At 40.5% G+C, this 19,180-nt stretch overlaps 1 protein-coding gene across 12 annotated transcripts in view; it reads right to left on the bottom strand.

The window, feature by feature from the left end:
- LOC116433762 (protein daughterless) overlaps positions 1-19,180 on the bottom strand; it is a 212,385-nt gene that overhangs the window by 20,845 nt on the left and 172,360 nt on the right. For all 12 annotated transcript variants that reach the window (XM_076373741.1, XM_076373743.1, XM_076373747.1 and 9 more), the window contains 2 exons: positions 7,459-7,543; positions 1,271-1,407 (listed from right to left, as the gene is read on the bottom strand). In XM_076373741.1, the coding sequence (XP_076229856.1) occupies positions 1,271-1,407; positions 7,459-7,543 (222 nt within the window). The remainder of the gene's footprint in view (positions 1-1,270; positions 1,408-7,458; positions 7,544-19,180) is intronic.

Genomic DNA, 19,180 nt, shown 5'->3' with positions numbered 1-19,180 from the left:
TGATAGATTTGATGGAGTAGATTCCGGCGGGTTCAATTAGGGTGCGTCGGGTCTGGATTCCATGGGGGTTGCTGCACGGGAGCGCAGTTATGGCGAACCCTACAGAGAAACAGGGGGAGAGGCAGGGGGAGATCGGAGGATTTCGTGGTAGCCATGAACGGCGTAAATCAAACGAAGGCTGCACTTGACTAGAAACACCGAGTAGCGGGAGGAACACGTTCTATATATAGAAGCCACTGAGTCATTTCACGTTGCTCAGAGTACACTGTCAACAGTGTCTCTCAACCGCCGTCGGACAGAGGGACAGAGGATGCCGGCGACATCGGGCCAGCACTCTCGGTGGCGAAACAAGACGATCACGAGGAGATTCGGCCAGCTGGTCACGCGCCTCTGGATATCTGCGTGAAGAGGATTAAAGTCGCCGGGAGGCTGACCTAGTGGGAGTTAACGGCGAATCCGACAGTGTCAAACGAGTCGAAACTCGTCGTCGGAGTCGGGGAAACAGCCCGGGAAATTTATGATGATTGAAATATATTCGCTCGCGTGCTCGCGGCCCATGGATTAAGGGGGTTGGTTGGCGCTTGAGGAAAGTACTCAGTTGGTTTGGGTATCGGTGAATTAGTTTTGAGGATTGGGGAAGGGAAATGAGAAGGGTGGGTTTTTGAAATGTTTAGAGAGTGGAGTTGAATAGGTAATATACTTATAGTTTTCTTACATTAAATAATAGAAGAGATGATTGTTGTAGAACTGTAGACGAAGGAGACAGAAATCTCTATGGACAGTTAAAACAAAGAATTCAATAGAACTAAACAGTGCTCCAAATCCTTTTTTCAAAACCACTCATAAAGAAACTAAAAATTCATCAAGTTCCAATCTCCCCTAAGTCTCAAGAATATCGTTTCCATAAGACTCCACAGTTACGATTTAAAAACGATCGACACTGTCAAAATATCTCAAAGAACACAAAGGGTTGAATGACCATTCACCCTGAAAAATTTCCCTGTGAAAGGCAAACGGGGAACGTTCGCCGGGAAGATCGAGCTTCGGGTGCGAAGATAACTAGCGAGGTTCTAATCGAGCGATTTCGTCGCCAGCTGGCAGACCAACGACAGAAATTATGGGGGAGGTTCTCTTGTCTGTCACGGGGTTCCCGGAACCGTCAGGTCCGAAGAAACGAGCGTAGTCACGCGTGATTGATCGCCGCCGGCCGACAAGGGTGCCGTGCACAAACGAGAGAAAGAAACGCTGAAGGGAGAAAAGACTCGCTTACCATGGGGTCGTGGGGGAGGTGCATGGGGTAAGCTGGCTGGGCCAGGTGAGGAGGTGCGTATCCGCTGTACGGGGGCTGGACTCCGCCGCCGCCGCCCGTCCATGGATCTCCGGGACCCGTTCCTGCGGCGTTCCCATCTGCAACAGAAAGAACGTTTTTTGTTAACACTAAAATTACCAGACGAACAACATCATCTTCTTTAGAATGATTATTTTATAATTGACTAAAATATTCAGTTTTACTAGGATATATCAATACATGAAATACAGAAATTCTAAAGTTTACAATTTTTTCAAGTAAAAATGGAAAATTTCAAAATGGGAGGAAGTATTTTACCCTTTGAACTCTGAGGGCTCCAATACTGCACCAGTTGTAATATTAAATATTTTAATGAATCTTAAAGAAACTACCCTAAAATTATTAGATTTATCACACATCCAAATTTTGCACTGAGAAGGAAATTAAAAGATTGAAGGAATGTTATAGCATTTTTCATTTTCGTTAGGGATACTATAAAAATTAGTTACAGTTGCTGATAGATTACAGAACAACCCAGAGTGCTAAGGGTTAAGTTTCAAATTTGTTTTGAAATTGATTAAATCAGAAGATACTGGATTTATTTCAAAATTAACGTTTGATCTACTCTTTGCGAAACATTAAAAACGATTTCGTCAATCGATACCTTTACTATTAATTTCCTTAGACTGTTTAAATTTCTTGAGTGTTCGATTAGAAAGATAATCTTTTGTATTATCGAACAAATTGCATATTGCACTATAAAACTTTTATAAATTCTTATTCAGTTTGTTAGAACAGCCTCGAAAATATTTCTAAAATTAAAACCAAAATTCCCTAAAGATTCTTACGACTCCCCCAGTTAAAAGCATCGAAACCGAATTGTACGGGATTCTACGAAAATCTCAACATTCTTCAGCATCGTATTCGTAATCGGATCGTTTGCATCCCTGCAGGTTCGACGCGAGGTCGTGGCTGGAGCAACAAATAGCAGCACGTGGCGTTCAGTGACCAGAGAACGTCGCGCACGTGACCGAATAATGCCTTCCTCTCGCCCTCGAATCAAGAGACGCGTACCCGCGGAACCTCGCTCGAATAACCTGCCGTTGAGATTATCGTTCCCGACTAACGAGCGCGAGGGAAAAACCGTTGAAATTCCGGCGGATACGAGCCGAAGAAATTCGATTCCGCAGCTCGCGATGCGCGTGCTTCTAAATTATATTTCATCGAGCCGCGAGAAATGGAATACATTACGGCTCCTCTATATCGCGATTCGAATAAAAACATGGCGATAAATGTCAGAGATGCAAATGCTTTGTCTCAATAACTCAAGCTGTTAAGGCACTTTAGAGCCAGCGGAAGTAATTGCTTGTAATTGCTTTACCGTGCTCGTCTCCTTTGAAGTGTTACAAGTTTCGAGTTATTGAAATTTCTTCATTCGGAGTTATTCTACACCTATGCAAATACACGTAATAAAGACAATTTCATATTTCTTACATTAATCCTGACTAATGATATACTTTGTAACTTACTAATACTAAATCTCAATAACTACAAAAATTCACAGTACATCTATATTCGCAGTAGACCTACATCCCCTTCGCTAAATACTTAATTCCTATTCGAATGTGTAAAACTTCGATCTCCAAAGCTCAATACACATCAAGCTCAATATTAAAAAAGAGTTAAATGAACTCTGCACTTAACTACCCATTTACCCTCAACCCCATAAACCATAAAATTCAAATGGTAACGTATCTCTCGCGTTATAATGGGTGGCATTTGGAAAGCAGCCAAACAGCAACCCCCAGTATTTGATCGAGACACCCGGTATCGAGGTTCACAGCGGACAGGGCACGAGGAGCGCCATTATTTCAGTTGAAAACAACAGCAATAAGCTTCGGGAACGTATTTCTTGATACTTTTGCTTGATATAATTCCGCGGCCGGGGTTTCCCTCGACGGGCAAACTGAAACTAAGCCAAACTACCCTCCCCCGTGCCCGTGCCTCGCCCCCGAACCACCGGCATTCGATGTCTGATAAAACTTTTTCACCGGCTCCGCAACCCCCTGCACCCCCGCGGCCCATTTATAAGCTATTCCGCTCGCCTACCGGGTGTCACGAGCCCGAAGAAACGTATCCGGAAAGCCGAGCCGCGCCGCCAACGAGTCTTCCTCTTCCTCCTACTTTTCCACGTCCCTCTTACCCTCTGATCTTTAATAACAACTTTACCCCCGGGGAAAACTTTACCGATCTTATTGATTTACCGCCTCGGTAATCCGTCCGCGAAACTTTCGCCGCGGGAGCTAGGCAGGGCCCCGGTTTCCGGGATTCCACGGGAAACGCGCCGAAAAAAATTGGAGACGGCGAAGTCGTCTGGAAGAAGTTCTGTCTTCGCGAAGTTTCCGGTGATTGATTTTTTTTTTTGCGTTTAACCACTTCCATTCTAATTTCTTCGGCATCCGTGGCTGTGATCATTATTTTGTTTTCGGGAATCGGGTGGAGGAAGTTTCTGTGTTCATAATGGATGTACGTCTACTTTGATTGTTTAATATTGAAGAGGAAATTGAATTTTGTTTGGAATGAAAATAAGGAATGATATTGAAGTTTAAGTACAATGGAAAATTTTGATGCTAGTTTAAGTTGATATTATAAGGCAAGGGGTTGATAAGGGGTGGATTACTTTTGGTTTGGTTTTGATTTAGTTGAATGTAGATATTAATGGGAAAGGATTATTTGTTGTATGTTAAAGTTAGTCGTGAGTGTATGGTAAAGGGAATAGAGATAGATAAATGAAGATAAATGAAATTGAAGCGAAATGAAAGTGCATACGATAACACGAGGGGAAAATGTGAAGAGTAAAAATTTACGAAAATTATAGATTCTGAATTGTGGGAAATAGTGGTCGTTTAACGGGTGAATGATTATGAACATTGAACCTTAGTTTTGTTTATACATTGCAATTATTCATACAGAAACATGAATCTCGTTCGCTGTCAATTTTTTCTTCTTTGTGAAAGTGTATATTTGTGTAAACTTAATAATTAATAATGTATGAATACATTTTAGTAAATGAAATAATACATTTCCCAATAACGAGACTGGATAAATGGAGCTTACGGTTTTGTTCGTTCGTTACCGGCAGTTAGAAGCTTTACAGTTTGGTGTTCCCGGACTTAATACTATTCTACATTTCACCGAACCCAAAACGCGTTTTGTCGAAATTAAAGCAAATCTACGTTCCCGTATATTCGAAATCTGTTAGAAACTTTGGTCATCTCGGGACCATGTTTCACTACAACCAAAATGTAATGGACGAAAATTAACGGAAATCCAAATTCCACTGAATTTCACGGGTTAGACAGTTCAAGCGCACGATCTATAGAACGGAATGAAAATTTCCTAGATGTCTAGTGAATCGAACACACGTTCTACATAGCTGAAAGGCGTTTCGGCTATTTACAATAAAATACGGATATGCTAAAACCATAACCTGTAAGTCTGCATTATGGTACGTTAAACTTCCACCAATTTGGAATGAAAATTATTTAAAAACCTGGATATGATATGCGAAGTCCGCATTTTTTAATTTCAATACTTTGTTCCATTAAAATTACAATTAATCTGAGTTCTATTAAAATTAGAATATATAATTCTATATATTCAGTGTATACTCCATTGGTCTAAAATGAAAATTACTTCAAAATCTAGAAAACATTTTAAATGCAAATTGTTTTGATTTCAAAAGCGTCTTACATTAAAATTAGAATGAATCCAAATTTTGTTAAAATTGAAAGGTACCCGACTGATATTTTACCCGTTGAAAATTAAATTCTCGCAGAGTAAGTCAGAATATATGTTATAGGCTTCGATTACCTTAAATATCAGATCGAAATTACGATACACCCAAGTTCAGTTAACCTACGCCACGAATGACCCAAGTTCGCTTAAGCCATCTGTTGAACCTAGATTTCCATCGGACTAACTCGCGCCTAAATCCTATTAAACCCGAGCTGCGATAACTCCAAACATCCCTAAACTCAAAATTGAATAAACTTCTCCGTGTTATTAAGCCCTACTGCCATTAATCCGAACATTCTTTCGTTTAATTCAGACTTTGATGATATGCAAACTCGTAAAAATATCTTTCATCGTTCAATTTCGCGAAATTGAATTTCGAAAACTGTTCCAAGCGTTATAAAGCACTCTGCGTATTTACACTGACTGTTACTGACGCAAATATGGCATTCCCCTAACTCTAGAAATCCAACCAAAAAATTAGATCTAATAATGGCAAATATTAATATATTATTAATTACCAAAAAAGCTTATCGATCAACTTCATATAAAACAAGGTATGCATTAATATCATCAACCCCTAGTATTAATAGCATACTTCATAACTCTTATTCCTCAAAAGTAACCATATCATTTTCAAATTTCTAAATAACTTGCCCTTTCTAAAATAAACGTAGACAGTAACTCCACAATTCTCTCCTTTTACCGAACAATTAACAAAATACTCTATCAATCCAAGTAACAAAGCAATTCTCGTATCAAAGAGTGAGTTCTCGAATTTTTGCTCGATGCACATCTCACTGAATATCCTGACGTTCGCGAAACCTTCGGGTCTGCCAGTAAACAAACGGAAAACGCGTTGTTGGCGAAAAAAGGGAGAAAACAAGAGAGAACGAGGAAAAGAAAAATCGAAAAAGGGAAAAGACAGAGGAGAAAAGAGGGAGAAAGAGAGGAAGAGAAAAAGAAAGTGAAAAAGAGGAAAAGAAAGAGAAAAAGAGAGAAACAGAGAAGTCGAGCACGCGAAATAGCATCGCGACGTCGGTTTCGCAACGCGATTAAATTATATCGGCGTAAAACAGGAACAGCGGAGCCGCGATATAAAGTTTATTGCGCGCCGCGAGGAACGAACCGCGTCGACGCGGCTTTTCCGCGCGGCCGCAATTTTTCCATTGCGTTCACTCCTATCCACCTCTCTCTTATTCACCCCCGTATCAACCCCTTTCCTTTTCGCCGCCTTTTTTTCTGCTTTTTTTTTTTGTTCGCGCGCGCACAGCGCTGTTCGCGAATTTTAGCGTACGCGCGCGCCGACCCGCAGCAGCCCGAACAAATAACGAGAGATTGTTATTGTTTTTACGCGCGACAGCCAGAGCGACGAATTTTACGAGCGCGCGTTAAACAGCTGAATATTACTGCGATCGTAAACTCCCTTTTATCGTTCGTTCGAATCGTTACGCGATTCCCGCCGGATATAGATGTACACGCGCCGGTTCGGTATGCGCGAACCTGCGACCGCGTTCGGATCGGCGGATCGATCGCTGGATCGATGCCGCTCCCAGCGGCGCTGGCCAACGGGAACTCGACGGTTTCGGTTTTATTTTTCGGGACTTTATTGCGGATGCTGAATGCGTGGGCATTCTGCTTTATTGTTAACAATTTCAAGGTCGTCGGCGGAGCTTTCGAGTTTCAGGAGTTGGCTCCCCGTCATTCGGCAGCTATTTTTCTTCGTGTTTCATTCATGAATTTCGTTTTATTGTCAATCGAAAAGCAGTTAATTTCGTACGATGTATTAAATTAATGAAGAGCGATACGGATTTTGTGGTGCTGTTAAATGGAATGGTTTTAGGGGGATTCATCAGCCGACTGATTGACGAATAAGAATTCTTTGTGATTTTTTGAGATGTGTAAATGTTATGACTTATTCTGTATACGGTTTTTCCCTCGGAGCCATTGTTGCATCGGTTATATAAGTGAGGTTATAGTCGCAAGTGATTCTTCGTAGAAAATCTTAGTCACGACAGAGGTTTGGGGGCCGATTGCTTACGTTTCGATGACAACGTTGAATCACGAAGCTGTGCACGTCAGAATGCACATTTTCGAATCATGTAACTGACAGTTGTACGTTTCTCAAGGTAATTTTCAGCTTTAGTGTATTTGTTACAGTTATTTATCTATTATCCAAAAATAATCGGGAGTGCAGAGTTTGTGTAAAATAGAAATTACATAAAGCCAAAGTGCAGCCAAAGGCCGTTTCAAATCTAGTACAAAATGAAGTTTGTAGCTAATAATGTATCACAATCGAAATTTTCTTGTGTTCTTAACACAAATTTTTTATTTTACAAAGTAAGAAGAAAGAAAAACACATTTATTTTACTTACCGATATAGTACGGGTCAGCGTAAAGGGCTGCAGCTTTAGGGGAAGTGTATCTCGGAGAGTCCTGGCCGAATTCATCCGAGCCATACTGCAACAAAACAATAAAAACGGAAACGGTTAAAAAGGAAATTAGAGAAGCATTTAAACGAGAGCGAAATCACGTCGAGCAAAGTTTATCGATAACACAACGGCGCACGATTCCCTCCTACGATCGTTGGATTATTGACACGCGGTTGCAGTTTCAGAGCAACACGTTGCAACAGCGGAGCCGACCGTCTCAATGGCGTCAGTGTTAGAATGCCAAGCGTTTACGGCACAATGAAAATATGTGCAGAGGGATTATCACCGTGTTGCCAGAACGACGATTTTCTCGCGACTCAAGGATCAAAGTATTTCCGAGGCATAATTCACCTCGGTCCTCAAACTTGTCAAACTTAAAGTATCATCGCTCCGTCGATTTATATATCTTTCTTAAATTAATGCGCCTATATGCGCTTCTTATCTCTCTTATTTGCATCTCTGACAAAGGATCAAATGACAGAATACATGTCGCGGAAAAATGTAACTTTCGATTTGGTAGTGTTCTCTTCGATGACATTAAACTTGAGGGCGCTTCGTTCTTTTAAATTTATTGATTTTGTTGTAACATTAGTAAAATAAATTTTAATGAAACATTGAGACACTGATTCTCTCGACTACGATTGCAACTCTTTCATTGCACTTTACGTGTAATACTCATTATTCATTCGCAACGTTAAGAGATACATCGAAGTTTATGATTATTGCAATAACTAGAAATTACTGGAACAGTTATTAACTGTCAGGAAAGTAAGATTAAAGACATGAACTCGATCTTCCATAAAGCACTGAAAAATGTACAAAGATGTACAAGCCTCAGATTTAAAGATACAACTCAAAATCTGTGTAATTATCTTCTTTAATGAAAGACAACGATCCACCCTATTTTCAGGAACTCCAAAAATTCCGAATCTTCCCTTCCCAACTACAGCCACCACAAAAATTGCTAAAATCCTCAAACACCCTCAATCCAATTAATCTAAACAACAACAAAACCGTATCAGAATCGATCAAAAACCTTCGTACCACAAAACCACCCTCGTTTCCTCTATTACCCTTTAATCAACGTTCTCGAAAACCCATTGCAAATCCTAAATCCATTCCTCCTAACCCAAAACACCTAAAAAATCGCCAAAACTCTCAAACCTCCTCCAATTATCCTAATACAACAAATCCGTGTCAGAATCGATGAAAAACCTTCGTACCACGAAACTACCCTCTTCTCACTTACCATTCTGTAGCCGGTGTAGTCCGTCGGACACACAAACATCTCGCCAGCGATTCGGGGTACAGGGCGAGAACGAAAGAGGGGGTGGAGAGGAAGTCAGATCGCGTCGCGGGACAACATCGCCGCGGCGGGGCGCGGGACACGAGCGGCCGGCGATCTACGACAGCGGGACGCGGTCACGGGGGTGGAAAGTGGCGGGCGGCGGTTCGAGAGTCTCGCGACGGCATACCCTCGTCCCAATTTCGCCGTGATATATGTTAAAATATTCCGCGCCGCTTCCCTTCTCCTCTACCCTGGCTGCTCCTCCCCGGTTACCTCCTCTCTCTCTCTGCGCCGAAAACTTTTGTCCGCGGTTCCCACCCCCTCCCCTTTACTCCGCCTCCACCTGCTGCCAGCCAGGAACCGAAAAGTGGCAGGGAACCAACCCGTGAGGGACCGGCCAAGTTTCCGTTAACGCGAAGACTATGGTTGTCGGATTTCACCCTGGAGTTTAAAGAATCCCTTGCAACTTTTCGGCCGGAGAGTGGAAATTTGGGAACCACCACCTCGTTGAGATTCACCGAGAGATACAACGTCTAGTTTCCTCCTGGTTTTCGATTGGTCACTTCACTGGAAAGCCGTCGAACGTGGAGAATTATAATCTTCGAATTTTAGTCCGCAGTGGAAGAATTCTTTTCAACTTCCGTGAAGATTGAACATTCGAGAACCACCCCTGTGGAGGTTCACAGAAGATTAATATCCAGTTTTATGCTTCCTTCCTGATTTATTGAGATGAATTTGGTCAGTTCGTTAGGAATTCCTTGGATGTAGACTATTTTCGTCGAAGTTCACTTAAATAAAGTTCGGAAAACTCTTGCCAACTTCTATAATAGGAAATTGGAAATTGAGAAACCATCTTCATAGATATTCACAGCCAATTAATGTTCCGTTTCTTTCTTTTGTTTGGTTTCTGTTGAGATGACAGAAGTGGACACTTCACTCGAAGCTGTTGGTTGCACTGTAAACACACTGAACGGGGATGAACAAAGGACAAGGGGTGGAAAATGCGACCAAAGAGGAAACGAGACACCGAAGCGCGCGAGGGGTGACGCGAGACTGCGAGCGGTCTTTGGCTGCGCGCCGAGACGTGCGGATTGACCGAGCGTGGAGGGGTATAGCCAAGAGCCAATGAGAGGACGGTTCGACGCTGAGGGGGCTAAGACGCGTTAGGTGTCGTCTTTTTGATAGCCCTGTCCTCGGCTCTAGCGGCTTTGAGGACAGACAAATTCACACAATTGCGCCTCGCCTCTGTCTATGTCGTCCCGGCTTCTAATGGCTTCTGGTCGTACAGAACGAACTATTGTTTCTGGGACGATTATCTTGTAAGGAATGAATAATTCCTTCGGCGATTAGATCCTCCTCTTGCGATTCATGGGAAATTATTGGGGGAGCCTCGGTGACCGCGCTAATTCCTTTTTCGACTTTCTTTAACTTTAATGAAATGTTAAATAGCGTAGAGAATTTTGTAATATTCGTCATGATAATTGATCTCTTTCCGCAACGAATTCATATGCATCTTATTTACAAAATTATCTCGGCTGATGTTTATGCATTCGTACGAAATACGATCATTACACGAATTATTAAATATTATCAAATTACTCAATTTATAATAAATTCATTTTAAGGAAATTTTATATTCGAGCAATTATTGTAACTGAAATATTCAGTGAAATTACAATTGCAACGACAGAATTATTAACAGCTTCTTTCGTTTGTATATAAATAAATTTTAAATAAATGAATATTCTCTATAAAATATGTCGTTCGTTGAGACGACAATATTTTTATATTCCTGTGATTCGAGTTTTAAAAAAAGATTCAAGTGCTATTGAAGCAGTCGCAAACGCTTCGTGAAAACCACCCCCCACACCGTTGAAAGGGTGAACATCGCGAAAGGACGGCGGGAAATCTGATCCGAGGAACAAAAGATCTTCGACAGCGTTCCCGATGCATCCGTATCTGGCTCGATTTGGTGGAGGGGGCGGTGCAGGGCGCAGGGGTGAGGGAGTGGAAGGAGGTAGGACGGGGCACATAATTGTACGCGATAAAAGCGTCGAGTTTATCGCGGCAGCAGTCGATAACGGCTTACAAATACGAACGGCCGTCCGGGGTGGGGGGAGGCAAGAGAAAAAAAGCTGCTGCTAATCACGCGATAAACGCTCGGCCTCTGGACCTATTAATTTAAATGAATTGCTTTGACATCGTCCGCTCTGATACGCTCTCTCTTTCTCTCTCTCGCGCGCGATTTCAATTCTTCCCTCCCACCGCTTTCTTCCTCGAACGTTTCCCCTTTCGTTTAGAGGGGTTAGAGCAATCTGTGATCGTTCATTTAATTAAAAACATCTTGATTACTATGTTCTCTTGGTATCGAGAGAAATAAAGTGATAGGGGACGTATTTGCGGCACGCGTATTTGCTTCATGAGAATTTAGGGATTGATGTGTAGAAATGACGGTGATGATTAACTGAAAATGTTCTGTATGTATTTAGCAGAAGACTTTGAAGCTATTTAGAGATTTATGTTATATGAAACTTATTTGAGAAATATGCAAGTTGTATACACTACCCTTGTGAACCATTTGATGTTCATTAGATTATTTACTAGACCACGTGATAACGACAAATGTATTCTCGTAAGACTGAATATTTTCTAACTCGCATCAAAGAGAAAACTTCGATTATTACGCAACTTCGCTTCAAACTTCAGTAATACGAAACAAATATTTCTAAACATTCTAAAACAAACAAACGTCTAATAGGAGACGACAGAAACTTAATCCAAGAACTCAATCCAAAAGATATTCAAAATCTAAGAAAAAGAAAACACATCGTCCCAATATTCAGTCATCTCCGGCGATCCACCGGAAATTACAATAAAATCGTCGGAGCGCCATGTATCATCGGGAAAAATCGATTCCTCCGATTGAGATCGACGAAATTGACCCGGGATAAGCGACGATGGCCCCGAGAGGTCCGTGCGGCCTTAGCCAGGAGCCGCCGCGTGGCCAATAATTCACGTTTTATTTCCCTACGGCGGGGGTGGGTGTCGGTGGGACACGCAATAATAAAAATGTCCGGCGGCCGGCAAGGCGGATCAGAAATCTTAATATGTCCTGGTGGGTGTCCACGGTGGCGAGAGAGTCAGCGATTTCCAGCCAATATAAATGTCCTACATTGATTTAGTTCGGCTTTTTTCTCCCCCGGGGGCTGCGGCCGACGACAAGCGACAAGACGGCGCGCGCGCGCGGGGCCGAATGGAAACGTCTCTGTCAGGGAAATTAGCTTCCTTCGGGTTTGAAATAGGACAGAAGGGTCGACCGCGCGAGTGGAGCAACGCATGTTACGTGACGCCTTTGGAAAATTGAGCACGTGATGTCTGCCTCACGTTCTCATACCGACTATTTTGTCGTCCCAGAAATTATATCTTCTGTCCACCCTCTATCTATAATCCTCGACCATCGTGCTTTCATCTCATTGCGTCATCGCCGCCGAGATCCTCCGAGGAGCGAAGGATCCTCTAATGAGAAGCTATTCCGAGGTGGATTTGCTAATATTAACGCGTCGAATGCATGGACGGTCATCGGTGGCACCCAAACAAATTCAATTACCGTGATTCACTCGAATGAATGGTGATTATTTGGAGACGTTTGTATTTTATTGGTAACGCTACCTGGTGCGGCCATATTTGGGAAGATGAATGATAGAGCAATTATAATAACGTAACTCGAGTGAATTCTTTGGTGTTAGATTTTTGTTTCGCGTATTTTGCTCGGTGAAATGTTATGGTATTCGAGGTGTTTACTTAATTTAGTTTTTTTCGATCTTGGACCACATAGTTTGGAGCTTCTTTTACTGGGTTAAAGTTGTTTCATGATTAATGATTCGTCAGAAGATGAAGGATATTTATGATATCTGTAAGTTTATATTTTTTTCTGAAAAGTTAAATATTCATGATAGAAGAATGGATGTTTGGAGATCTGAAGTTAAGACTTTTTTACAAGTGTTTCAGCTTTGGCTCTTCTTGTCGGAGCACTCTGGTTTTGAAAGACTCATTTAATATGTTCAAAACGGTGATTTGAAATAGATACTAGACGAATTAAAATTAATTGTATTTGCCGTTAGAAAAAATAATGTCGATTTCGACCGTCTTTTTTTAGAGGATACCACAAAGTAGATCGCGGTAAGGTATATTTTTAAGATGTTCGACAACGTCGATGACTCCACGAAAAGTAGACGTGTGTCATGGTAATTTGTTTTGCGAGATTTTCTGTGGAAAACCTGGAAACGATCCAGGTTAGTAGCGTTTTACTTATATACCAGAAGTGGGGTAGAAGGACGTGCTAATCGTGCATTATTTCCAGACAATTTCTTCCCAAGTATATAATAGCTGTTAACGTAATTTTAACGTGGTTATAGCGTGACGACATTTTTATGTTAGTTTCGTTTCCCCGACACTTCTGATTCACGACCAATTTATTCTACTTAATAGCCTGTTGCAGTAATTATTAACTTTAAACGCATTTTCTCATCTCACAATATTTATAATAACAGAGAAACAGTTTTGAACTTTGGATATTTTATATTTTATATTCATTATGATTCATTATAAAAATTATTCATTATAAAATGATTATTCATTATAAAAATAACGAGAGTTCTTATACTTACACATCGGGAAACAAATAAACCAGTTGAAACAAACTCTAATCCACAGATACCGGATGATGCATTAAAACGTACATTTATGTTATAATTATCATAATTATCAACTGTATCTACACTCAACAGATATAATAAGGAAGTTTAACAGGTTATGCAAAGTGGAATTTTGATCCCGATAAGAGGTCTCGAGAAGTGGACAAGTCTCGTTAATTAGTTAATTACCATTCAAATAAAGCACAGTGAAATTTTACGGTAATAAAAATATTTCCAACAACACAAAATTCTTCTAATTAAATAAATAAACGTCCCTGTAAACAAAAATTAATAAACGAGGTTCGAGTAAAAAATTATAGAAAATACTCCGAATATCTTAGAAACAGACCGCAGATTATTATGCATTCATCGGAAACGTTGCGCAATACACACAATTCGCAAAAATATATAAAATATCCAAAGTGTACTACTTTTATAATATTTGTTCGGTAAAACCATTTTCTATTATAGTTCAATTTTTCTAATTATATTCTTAATCATTTTCTATTGTAATTGATCTTCCTATTTATAATCCCAATCACCGTCTATTGTAATTATATTTTTCTAATTATATTCCCAATCATTTTCTATAGTAATTGTATTTTTCTATTTATATTCTCAATCATTTCCTATCGTAATTGATTTTTCTATTTATAATCTCGATAATTTTCTATTGCAATTCTATTTTCTATTTATAATCTCGATAATTTTCTATTGCAATTCTATTTTCTATTTATAATCTCGATAATTTTCTATTGCAATTCTATTTTCTATTTATAATCTCGATAATTTTCTATTGCAATTCTATTTTCTATTTATAATCTCGATAATTTTCTATTGCAATTCTATTTTCTATTCGTATTCCCAATCATTTTCTCCGACAACTCGACATTTCCATTGATATTCTAGGAAATTTGAATTTTCACGAATACCTGCAGTCCATCCGTAAGTACGAAAATTATAAATTACGAAGAATTCCGTACATGATCGAGTCACGTGTTCTTTTTCTCTCCTAATTCTTTTTCTGTCCCCGTAGCATCACCGTTATCGACTACACGTGGGCGGAAATGGGTCTGAGAGCACAGGGGAGAGCCACGCGAGACTCTCCCTCCAATTCTCAGTATAATAGATCGTCGATTACCCCCTTATTAATTACTGTACCAAGACGCTCTCGACCACGATGAGCGATTCGACGTAACCAGCTGGCACTCAGCTCCCATGAGAATTCTTTTACTGGCATTGCTACGCTTCCTATGCATATTTTACGAGTCATCTACCAGCATGCGATCGGAACGATAAAGTGATTCCGTAAATACTGCCTTCGAACACGTTTCAAATGAATAAATTGCTCCGCGAGATAACTCGATTTTTTGACGACGACGACGACGATACGAATGCTGATTGCTGTGCTTCTCTCGTGAAATTTATTGATCTAGTATTTTTTGTACCATAAAATATATATTCGCCATGTTTAATGGATTGCACTATAAATTTATTAATTAACAGCGTGTATCATATTTAATAACAGTAGAACTTCCATGTAAATTTAATTTTTCCATTGCGGACTTTTTTCACTGCACTTCAAGTCTAATTTGCTATTTCATTTACAGAAATATGTTTAACAAAATCAACTTAATAAATACAAACATCAGCCGTGATCTGTGCGTCGAATTGAAATATCAATTTTATTAGAACTCCTCTATCTTACAAGTAATTAAAGATCAAATTATGCACGATATGTATACACAGGCTTATCAAAAATCTAATAATTATTCTTCACACCTGCGCGCGCAAAAAACGCATAAAATCACCGAGATAACATGATTAAACTCCTCCGAGGATTAATCACGTTCGAACCGCACTTAAACGAAAACTGTATCCCCGCTTTAAATTTCAAAAATATTTTCTCTTCGAGGGAGACCATTTTCGAATCACCTTGAACGAAATGGAAAGTTTGAAGAAAGTAAAACCGTCGGGTAAGATTCCACACCGGCGATCCAACGGATGCTTTTTGTACTTTCATTCGACGAATGATAGCGTGCCGATAACGTATCTGTTTATCGATTTAATTAAATTTCAATGAAAATTTATAAACCCTGGAAGAATAGAGCTACGTTATCGCGAGACAGAGACATACAGACAGAGGGATAGACAGAGATCCTCGATCGTCGGTCGGCCGCATAATAGATTAATGCGGGGCGATTTGTAAAAAGGCTGGACGCAACGGTCTTTAAACTAAGTGGCCGGCGTGGCACTGATGAATGTCGGATAATTTCTAACGAGCTCACGGGACTCCCGTACACGCACCCGCATGGGACTGTTTACTTCTACGCAAATTGCTCGCGTCACGCACACCCTGTCGCCCGACGAGAGGCCGGTTCCCTCGCGACGGAGGGACTAGGAACTTCCCCCGAGACCTAGGAACAGGTGTTGATCGAAAGGTGAGCGCAAATCAAACGTTTCTTGAAAAGGGTACAGGGAAAGTATCGACGATCGGAAGAATTAGGGATAAATATTGTAATAAGAAAGTACCGATATAACAGTGGAATAAAAAGACGACGTGGAAAGTGAAACTGAAATATACGAAGATCGATCGATAGTATCGAACAGTGTATAATTAATATAATTGAGGAGTCAGAATCGTAACGATCGAAACAGTTTTATTTCTATTATTGCAGTTTAGCATTTTATTACTGAATTATCATTCTGAACTGTTAATGAGTATTAAGAGGAAGTTTGGAAATTCAGTTGCGTTTATGAAGAATTGAACGGTAACGGTAAATCGAAATGCGAGATATCGTACGGTTGGAGGGTACAAATAATCGTGCGTGTACGTATGTTGGTGACACGAAGATACTGCGGCATATTAAAACGTGAAATATTGGAATATATCGGAACGCGAAATGTGGGAATATATTATAACATAAAATTATTAATAAAGTTCCCGGTACGGTGTCCAGAAATCAGGACAGCGGGTAGCCGGCCGCGGTCAACGATCGAAAGTTTCAGGCGTCACCGCCGCGCCGCCCGGCCAGAAAATGTGGGAAAGAATCGAACGATAAAACGTCGCCGGTAATTCTCGTATTTTCTTTCGCTAAATTTATGTTTCTTCAGCCCGTGTAGGACGGTGTCCCGATGGGTTCCCATGGAGGAGGGTACGGCCGGCCATAAAGGAAATACCCGTAGATGGAATAGGCATGTTCTGACACAGGACGACTTCCGGTTGTGCCATTTCGAACGTCCGCGACGAATAGGAATCGAGACACGGTTGTTCTTTCTTCGTTCCTCCTTCGCGGGCAGTTGTGTCGCATAATTTAAGCGCAACACATAAAAGCAAATTTGAGAAACATAAGAAGAAATTTTAGTCTATTGTGAGCATACGTTGATTTGAAATATTAAGGGTCGTTGACGAGGAACTGGGTTAGGAAGCAAATCAAAATTTCAGGTGGAGAAACTGATACGGTGTTCGATGATTGGCTGCAACTACCTCATGTTATCGCAACATTTAACATTAGAATTATCAAGCAGTTAAACTGACTTCCTCAAATTTCTTTATAAAACTTATAACTGTATATTTCAGTGTATTAAGCTTTCTTAACAATTTCTCAGAGAAGCATCTATACCTTCTCAATAATTTACAAAAAGAAATCAGGAATGGGTCATTCTGTCACATCTGGTAGTTCTAGTGTTAAGTAGAATATATAAAAATAAATTCAAGAAACATTGGGAAAAAATTTTCTGATGGAAAGACGAATCTACTGTTATTGAAAGAATAGATATAATCGTCTCAAAACGTTGAAGCATAATTTGTATACTATACTCAAACACAAAACAAAAGTAAACCAAGGAGAAGAAAGAACAATTTTTGCATACAAAATTGAACTTAACCTATTGGAAACAAGAATTTCGTTTTATACTCAAAATTACAGTCCTGAATTTCTATTTAAATTAATTCATACATTACACAGTGTACACTCCATCATTAAATATTTATTTCTGTTGGATATCGATGCAAGCATACAACCATTGTTAACAGAAAATGTACTTGGAAATTACACCGGTTATTCATTTACAAATTTTTCTCTATCACAATGATACGACTGCAACCATATTGCCTTACTGTCGCGTAATTTAAATACCACACATAAAGATAAACTGAAAAAAAGTCGACAAGAAGAATGCACGAATATCCTGTTAATAAAAATCTAATCCAGTGTTATTGAAAGAACTAATTCAAACGGAACGGAGTACATCAAACTTTACTCCCTCGGTCCGGCCTATCTCAGACCGAGTCGGCTTCGATTTCGCGGAATCGCGTTTTATCGCGCGCAACAAAACGATCGGCCCGCGCGCTCAAACAAGAAAAAGAAAGAGAACATCACGAGCAACGAGTTTCGCAAAACACTAGCAGAGATACGATGCCGCCTAATATTTGAGATTTCATTAGTGGACGTTATTCCATACCCCACGACATCTGATCGGTTGTTGTGCTGACACGGAAGCCGCGAGTTTACAGAACTCCCTACATACAGGGTGTCCAACTAATTATATTGCAACGCTATATGTACCTCGAATATTAAAATTTTTCAAAATCTGAGGTTAACCTTGTGCCAGATGATTTCCCTTCCCACTATGCTTGTTAGATTTGTATTATCATTAATAGGGTAAACTGAGGCGAATCGGATCATTTTCTGTTTCATAGTGAAGGAATAAAAGTACTTGAATATTAATAATATAAAATGAAAAAGAATTTTTAAATCTATCTGTCGCAGAGAGGAAGTGAAGAGAGAAAATTTATTAAATATAGTTCGCAGTATAGCAAATGTAGAATGAATTCTTATTTTCATCCGATTCGCCTCGGTCTATCTTGAATTACGTTCACTGTTAATGTACGTTTACTTCAAAAAACTAAATTGATCAACGAAACCGAATGATTAACTCCTGTAACATGTATACGTATCGTAAGAAGTGACAAAGATATCGCACCGCGACACAGTTAGCAAGCCACCCAGTATACTTCGCCGTCATCATCGCGGCGAATCAGCGGTAGGCGGGAACCGAGCCGTTCACGGGCAATTACGTTCGTTCGATGCTCGGGAAAGGCGAAAAACGAAGGAAAAAACAGCCGCAGCCGTGTAGCTGAAAAGAGAGACGTACGTTCGAACTTGCGCTTACGCGCGCGGATGACTAGAGGCGGCGAAAGAAAATTTTCCGGAGTCAGTCTTTAAACAAAGAAACCGCGACACAGACGATACGCTGTGCAAACAGAAGTCTCGAGACCCGGAATTTCATTCGCGACGAGTAAATCCTCGCGGAAGAAGGAATTGGGAAACGGCGCGAGGTTGGTGGGAAAGAGAGAGAGGCAGAGTTTGCAGAAGAGAAGGCGAGAGAGACAAAGATAGGGCGAGGGGGGAGGGAGGGAACGAGAGAGAGAGAGAAAGAGGTGTCGGAGAAGAGGATTGGGATCGTGAACCGGGGTACGATCGAAAGCTTACCCTGGTTTTAATTGGCACCCACTAATTGGTAATTATCAGGCGTACCCACTCGTGGAAACCTGACGTAAGAGGCTTAAGGCCGTTTACACGGGATGGAGGATCCGGTGGCAAGCGGCACCAATACAACCGTGAATACCCCGGTGCCCGTAAGGTGTACGTCGGTTTACAACAAGGTACAGGAGAGGAGA

This window comes from Nomia melanderi, chromosome 14 (assembly GCF_051020985.1).
Source record: "Nomia melanderi isolate GNS246 chromosome 14, iyNomMela1, whole genome shotgun sequence".
Taxonomy (NCBI): domain Eukaryota; kingdom Metazoa; phylum Arthropoda; class Insecta; order Hymenoptera; family Halictidae; genus Nomia; species Nomia melanderi.
This window is presented reverse-complemented; position numbering and strand designations above follow the sequence as displayed.